This window comes from Cnephaeus nilssonii (assembly GCF_951640355.1).
Source record: "Cnephaeus nilssonii genome assembly, chromosome: 2".
Taxonomy (NCBI): Eukaryota; Metazoa; Chordata; class Mammalia; order Chiroptera; family Vespertilionidae; genus Cnephaeus; species Cnephaeus nilssonii.
The window spans coordinates 9,360,942-9,367,916 of NC_137073.1; the positions used below are offsets into that span (position 1 = coordinate 9,360,942).

The following is a 6,975-nucleotide window of genomic DNA, read 5'->3' on the forward strand; positions in this document are numbered from 1 at the left end:
CTGAGCAATGACGTCACGTGAGCAGGAAGCAGGCTTCCGTCGGGCCCATAACCACATCCTAGGGAGAAGCCTGGGACTCTACCCTATCCCAGGGCTCCGGGAACCACGGCCTATTACTACCCAACTCCTACACGCCAGGGCGGCCTATATTGAGACACAGAGACCTAGACAAGACCCTCTTGATGGGTGAAGGGTAAGGAGATGCCCACAGGAGAGTAAGCAGAGACACACACAACAGGAATATCCAACTCCAAGTTTTAATCCCACTCCCGAAGGCTGGGCTCGTCTCCATCTCGCGGGCCCCAGGCCCAGACCGTGGCCTCGGCTGCTCACTCCTGAGTCTTCGGCCCATCGTCCTGGGGCCCAGGTCCATCCTCTCGTCGGCCCTCAGTGGTGACTCCTGCTCAGCCTCCTCCCTGTGCCGCGCTGGGAGGCCTTCTTCTCGCCAGTTCATTCTCGGGTCCCCTCCGAGGGGATATCAAGAGTCTAGGCTGGGACCCTTGCTCCCCTCTTCACCTCCCATCACCACAGCCAGTAAAGCCTCAGTCAGGGGACCTGCTTCTTCTCCTGCCGCCTCCACAAGCCCCACTAAGGCCAGAGCCCGCTTCCGTGGGCACTGCCCTGGCCCCAGGGTCCAGCGTGCACAGTGGGCAGCCAGCCGGGGCCGGCCCAGGCGGAATACCTCACCCACGGACTCTGGGCCGCCGTGGGATCCCAGGTGGATACGGCCCACAGCCTCTTCCAGTTCCTCCTCCAGCCCAGGCAGCAGGAAACGGCCCGCGGCCTCCAGTGCCTCCTCAGCCTCTGAGCCCAGCAGGGGCTGGCCGGGCGGGGGAATGGGCCTCAGGGCTGCCCCACAGCCCCGGCAGCCATGCAGGTGGTGCAGGATAGGCCAGGCTGCGCTGGGTGATAGGCCTCGAAGAGGTACCAGGTCCATCTGGGCTTCAGCAAAGCTGCCAGCTAGCAGGGCCCGGAAGAAAGGGGAGGCAGTGGATGAGGCGGCTCGCTGGGCAGGGAGCCGTAGGCCTGAGTCCAGCAGGAAGTGTAGATCTGGGGCTGGGATGGGAGCTGGGCCCAGCAGAGGTTCATAGTGGCAATGGGAGGGCGGGTCTGGGTCCAAGGGGGTTGCAGGTGGGAGGGCCGGGCTCACAGTGGGAGACACCAGGCCTTGGAGGCAGGAGAGGGAGTCTGCAGCAAAGAAGAGGAAGAGTGGATGCGGAGCTGGCCGCGTCAGGGCTGAGAGGAGGAGTTGGAGGCCGCCCTGGTCCAGAAGCAGCCGGCGCCACAGAGCGGGCTTCCTATGGGGAGAAAGAGAATCTTTCAGAAGGTGGAAAAGGTGCGACTGGGCAACAGCAACCTCGCTCCCCTGACCCCTGCAAGGCACCCCCATCCCCCTCACCGACAAATGAAGGGCAAGGTCAGTGCACAGGCCACGCGGTCCTCAGGACTCCCAGAGAGCAGCAGGTGAGTGAGGGCACCCACTCCAAAGGGCGACTCGGCCTGCACCGTCAGGTTCTGCAGCAGCATCTCACCTGCAGGGGTGGGCAGACTGGGTCAGGTTGGGAGCTGGTATCCGAGACTGGGGAGGGATGGGTAACACAGGCTTCCGGCCCCGAAAGGAAGGTGGGAAAATCCTCAGGGCAAGAACCCAGAGCGCGGGGAAGGAGGCTGGCGCAGGCCCTGAGGGATGGGGCCCAGAGACCGGGAATTGGAAGTGGAGGGCAGGAACAGGAAGTGGGATGTCAGGGAGTGAGACAGGGGCCCAGGAGACAGGGCAGACCCTGGAAGTGTTGGATATGGGGGTTGGGCCTGAAAGGACACGGCGCCTGAGCCTGGTTTCACAAGCCAGTGACACCGCAGAACCCAGAGAAGATTAGGGAAGGAAATGCCAACAGGTCCAATTCTAAATTGTTGGGGCCCCAAAGCTTGGGCCCTGGATGGAGCCGAACTCTGCAGGCTGGGATGGTGGAGCAGGAGGGGGCGGGATGGCACCCTCCACCCCTGGTGGCTGGGTTTGGATGGAGGGCTGAGGGCAGTGAGACGGAGGAGTGGTGGGTAAGGCGAGGTTCTGGGCTCACTGAGGGGTAAGTGGAGGACTGAGCGGGAAGGGGCAGGGACACACCCAGCTCCCGGTGCTGGCTGCGCAGACTGGGGGGCCGGGCACGCAGCGTGGGCCAGTCGTCCGGGGCGACACCCAGCACCAGCCAGGCTCGCAGCAGCGCGGCTCCGTAGCTGCGCACGAAGGCCTCGAGGCAGGCCGGGTTGCAGGTGAGGCGCGCCAGGATGCGCAGCGCGCGCGGGCTGGGTGGGCCCGGCGCCCCCGTCACGTAGGCCAGCAGGCCGCACAGGGCCGGGCCGGTCACCAGCGCCCCGCTCGGGTCTGGAGCCTGGGAGAAGCGCGAAAGCAGCAGCAGCGCCGGCCCCTCGCGGCCCCACGGCTCCTCGGTGGCAGGGCTGCGGCCTCGAGGCGTCCGCACCAAGGCCGGGCCCCGGGCGGGACTGGCTGCCTGGGCCTGCTCGGGGGGCGCAGGCGGCGGAGGAGGCAGCGGACAGCGCTCTGGAGACCGGTCCGGAGAGATGTCGGCCGGGCCTGCGGCGTAGCCCTCAGATATCAGCCACGACCTGCGGAGGAGAGAAGGGGAGGCTGAACTCAGAGCCAAGGTGAGGGGGCAGGTCCAAAAGGAGGTGGCCAGAGAAGATAGGGGAGAAAGGGAGGGGGGAACCCCCATCATTCAGCAATGACTGATGCCTGTCTGTGCCAAGCCCCGTTTTAGGTGTGGAGTTGGAGAAGCGATGCGTACAGAGAAGAGTGAAAAGGAATAGAAAAGAGCCGGGGGAGGGAAAGTTGACATTAAAAACCAGTGGGGATGGTGGCCCCTGAGAGGTGAGGCCTGATCCAGGAGTCCCGGAGGAAGAGGGCTCTCCGGGACAGAACCGCAGCCAGAGGCCCCAGAGGTCTGCCTGGCGTGGAGGACTAGCCAGGAGGCCAGTGTGCAAGAGTGGAGCGGACACCAGGGGGAGCCTTAGGCGATGAAGTCAGAGAGTCCACAGACAGCTGACAGGTGCAAAGCACCCTCATTTATGCTTCACAACTGTATGGGGAAGGCATGCGTTATTATCCTCCATTTTTCATGCAAGGAATTAGAAGCTCAAAGAAGTTAACTTTCCCGTGATAACTGGTGGCACCAAAATAAGAACTTGGGCTCCAGAGCACACCATCACAGCCAGAGCACATTCTACCTTCCAGGGAACCTCTCTGGACCCCAACGTTCAGAGGTCCTGGGGTGGAGCCAAGGTCAAGGGTGGATGCAGGGGAGAGAAGAAGGTGCACTTAATGGGGACTAGAAAGTGGTCAGGTGTGGGGAAAACAAGGCATCAGGAGTCAGAGGGGGTGAGACAGAGGGGGTGAGGGTAGTGGAGAGAGCCAGAGCAGACACAAACCCCATCCCAGAGCTCAGGGAGGGACCCACCTGAGGCTTCGGAAGCTTCCGGCTTCTACCCGCTCAGGGGTCCGCTCCTCAGGAAAGTCCCAGGAAGCAGCTTCTTTTCCCTCTTCGTCCTCATCACCAAGCTCACCACACAGCTGCCCGGCCAAGAGAGGTACAAGTCCCAGAGCCTGCAGCCGGCCCAGGGCCCCTGTATCATAGAGGAAGCCCACAAGGGCAGCCACAACACGAGGGTGCCAGGCGCTGGCATGAGGATCCCGCAACAGGCCCATCAGCAGCTCCAAACCACCGGCATCCCGCAGCCGGGCTCGGTTGATGGCCTCCCGGCAGAGTAGGCACACAGCCCGCACCAGAGGCTGCTGGGAGGCTGGGCCGGCTCCATTGGGACCTCGGCGTTGCTGGAGCTCACCCAGTAGCACCTCCACACCACCAGCATTGCCCAGTGCAGGCCGTACCAGGCCCTGGGCACACAGATTGGCAAGGATCAGGATAGCTGACTCGCGGACCGTCCTTTTGGGATGGGAGGCTAGACTGACCAGTGGGCCCAGCCCTCCACCCAGACTGAGCTGCTCAGCACAGGCACGCGAGCAGCCTCGGCTCAGCTCCAGGAGGGCACGGACTAGGGCCAAGGTCAGCGCAGGGTCTGGGGCAGCAGCCAGAAGCTCAGCCAGTGGGCGCACTGCTCCCTGCTGTGCCAGGGCCAGGCGGTGCTGGGGGGAGTCCGCCAGGTTGCGGAGGGCACGAACCACACTCTGCAGGCATTGTGAGTCCTGGCAGGTCGTCAGGCTCTCAATGAGGAGGGGAACCGCACCTGGAGAGGGAAGGGGAGGACGGAGGGTGAGCAGAGACAGAAACCCAGGCCCCTGTCCCACCCCAAGCTGACTCCACCCTCACAGCCTCTCACCAGCAGAATGGATGTCCCCACAGCTCTCAGGTTCCATGGCTAAGTTGCCCAGAGCCCGGGCTGCTCGGTTCTGGATGCTGTCTGTCTTCACACACTGAAGAATAGTCACTGCAAGAGAGTTTGGCCGCTTGAGGGTTCTATCCCTTCTTGTCTCTCTCATTAACCACCCCAAGAACGTGGCCTCAGAGGATCAGGAAAGGCCTCCAGAAGAAACTAACATTGGGTCTAGGAGGTTAAGTAGGCAGGGATTTAGTAGAAGGATGATGGATGGGGCTGTAACAGGGTATTTCAGGTTTGGCATCAGCCTTTGCAAGGGTCCAGAGGTGAGACCCAGTGTCTGCTCTGACCTCATGAAGGGCTTGAATGCCAGGCCAAAGAATCAGGGCTTGAATGTGAGGGCACCGGGAGCCACATCAGGCTTTAAGAATGGGAATGGTGTGATAGAATCTGGCAGCCAGGAGAGAGAATGGATCATGGAGGGGGAGAATAAGGCAGGGGAAGCATGAAGGAAGTTGGTGCAATAGTCCAGGTGAGAAAGGACAGCGGCTTGAACCAAGTCAGTTACCAGCACAGCCCAGGACATGGGAACAGGGCTCTGGGCACACGATGGAAGAGGGGGAGAAGTGGATGGATTCCGGAGATATTCAGAAGGCAGAACAGTGACTGAATGATGGGGTTGTACACTAATAATAAAATATTTAATTTATTGAAGACTAATTAATGTGCCAGACCTCCTGTCAAACACATTTTGGTCCAGATGCATTTTATGCACGTTTAAAATATATTGATGTTTCATTACCCCAAAATTTTAAGATTTTGTCAAAATTGGTATAATATCACCTGGCCGGTGTTAATTAGTGGTTGTTTAATTTCCTGTCACGGTACATGCCTGGGTTGCGGGCTCAAACCCCAGTAGGGGGCATTTAGGAGGCAACTGATCGATGTTTCTCTCTCATCACTGATGTTTCTATCTCTCTGAAATCAATAAAACACTTTTTTAACCCGTATAATTTCATACAGGCTGTAAGTAAACTGTATTCACAATGTTGCCACTAGGGGGCGCCAACTTAGCTGGGAAACAGAAAAGCTTGCTGTCTTGTTAGGATTCGTTAACTGCTTGTTTTTAGCTCGAAGTACCCAGTTCATGTTTAGAGCATCTGTGTTCTATATCTGTATTTCATTTTCTCCCGTCTCCAGTTATGCGAGGTAGCTATTATTATCCCGTGTGCAACAAGGAATCCTAGCCTCTAGGGGTCTAGCTGACTGCAGAGCCCACTTTTCTGACCACTACATCTTCCGAGCTCTAGCTCATCAGATGACAGCCCTGCACAGGGCCGGACGTTCAGGAGACACTGTCTGCCATGAACCCCATAAATGAAGGGTAAAAATCACCGAAAAGTCACCAAATAATCCCTTTAGCCTCACCAGCCCAGAGGCGAGGGAGAAATGGCTGTAATTATTGATCTGAGAGAGCTCGAGTATAATGTGTAACAGAGCTGTAACCTAACGAGTCGTGAAAGCTCGAGAAGTGTGGGCACCGCGCGGCCATAACGCATGTTCTTCCAGGATCCAACACAAAGAACTCCAGACGCCGCCAAAGCCCAGGCCAGGAGGGGGAGTGCGTGGACTCCTTCTAGGACACGGGGGCGGAGCACTTACCCAAAGACAGAATGCCTCCGAGTCTGCGCACTTCAGTCCGGCACGCCCCTTCCGTACAGCAGTTGGCTAGGATGCTAAGCGCCAAGTCCAGGGTCTTGCGCAGGCGCGCAGGCGGCGAGGGCGTCGACACGGACGCAGAGGAGGGGGCGGGGCCAGCCGAAGGGGCGGGGCCAGCCGAAGCCGCAGACTCGACCGACGAAGGGGAGGAGCCGGGGCCAGCCAGGCACGGGGCGGGGTCCGCTGCAGACGCTCGCCGTAGCAGCGCCAGAAGGGGGAGGAGCCCGCCGCGTGCCCGGAAGCGCTCGATTCCCCCCGTTGCCTTGACGTGGCGCGTGCGGAGAGCTAAGAGCGCACGGCTCAAGGGTGTCTCGTTGGTAGCTGTATCCTTTGTCCCACCTAGACCCTCCCCGGCCGCCGCCGTGAGCTGCGCGAGGCAGAAAGAGAGCGAGTCCGTAGGGGTTGGTTTCGCAGCCGCCATCTTGGCTCAGGCCTAAGGCTCCGCCCCCCTCTAGCCTCTGATCTGAGGGAGCGGAACTGGAAGAGAGGGACGTAGCCAGGCACCTCCTCTCTGACGCTTTTTAAATAGCGCCACCGCAGTTATTAAGCAAGTCGGAAGTTGTAGTTCTCGATCCCGGTACTCTGACTCTTGCACAGTCGCAGAAAGCACTTCGAGGGCGGTAGTTATCTAATCGTTGCGCGATCCCCGGCGGCGCGTGCGGTGCATGCTGGGATATGTAGTTCCCTCCAAGCTTACACGCCGGGTCTAGTAGGGATGAGAAACTCTCCCAGGGGACCCGGTGTGCTGGTGCATCTGGAGATCCCAGACTTGCGACCATGGAGTCTCAGTATCGTGCTGCACCAGGTGACATGGCTAGTCCGCCCCCAGAGTGTCCTCGGCAGCGACCACCTTTTCCTTCAGGCTCGTTTCGCCGCCCCCCAGCGAAGCGGGTACCGAGGTCCGCTCAG

General features: G+C 60.1%; 1 protein-coding gene across 1 annotated transcript; it reads right to left on the minus strand.

Annotated features, from left to right (window-relative positions):
- Positions 1 to 283: 283 nt before the first annotated feature.
- Positions 284 to 6,508, minus strand: ARMC5 (armadillo repeat containing 5). Its single transcript, XM_079798423.1, has 6 exons — positions 6,010 to 6,508; positions 4,351 to 4,458; positions 3,471 to 4,257; positions 2,123 to 2,622; positions 1,400 to 1,532; positions 284 to 1,298 (listed from the first exon to the last, which is right to left on the minus strand). The coding sequence occupies exons 1-6, from the start codon at positions 6,485 to 6,487 to the stop codon at positions 479 to 481; spliced, it is 2,826 nt and encodes a 941-aa protein (XP_079654549.1). The 5' UTR covers positions 6,488 to 6,508; the 3' UTR covers positions 284 to 478.
- Positions 6,509 to 6,975: the final 467 nt, after the last annotated feature.

Excerpts from the sequence above, each read along its gene's own strand:
- ARMC5 (XM_079798423.1), bottom strand. The coding sequence starts at position 6,487 with ATGGCGGCTGCGAAACCAACCCCTACGGACTCGCTCTCTTTCTGCCTC. Across the intron at positions 4,258-4,350 it reads TGGGGACATCCATTCTGCTG|GTGCGGTTCCCCTCCTCATT; the intron begins GTGAGAGGCTGT and ends TTCCCTCTCCAG. Across the intron at positions 1,533-2,122 it reads CAGCCAGCACCGGGAGCTGG|GTGAGATGCTGCTGCAGAAC; the intron begins GTGTGTCCCTGC and ends CCACCCCTGCAG.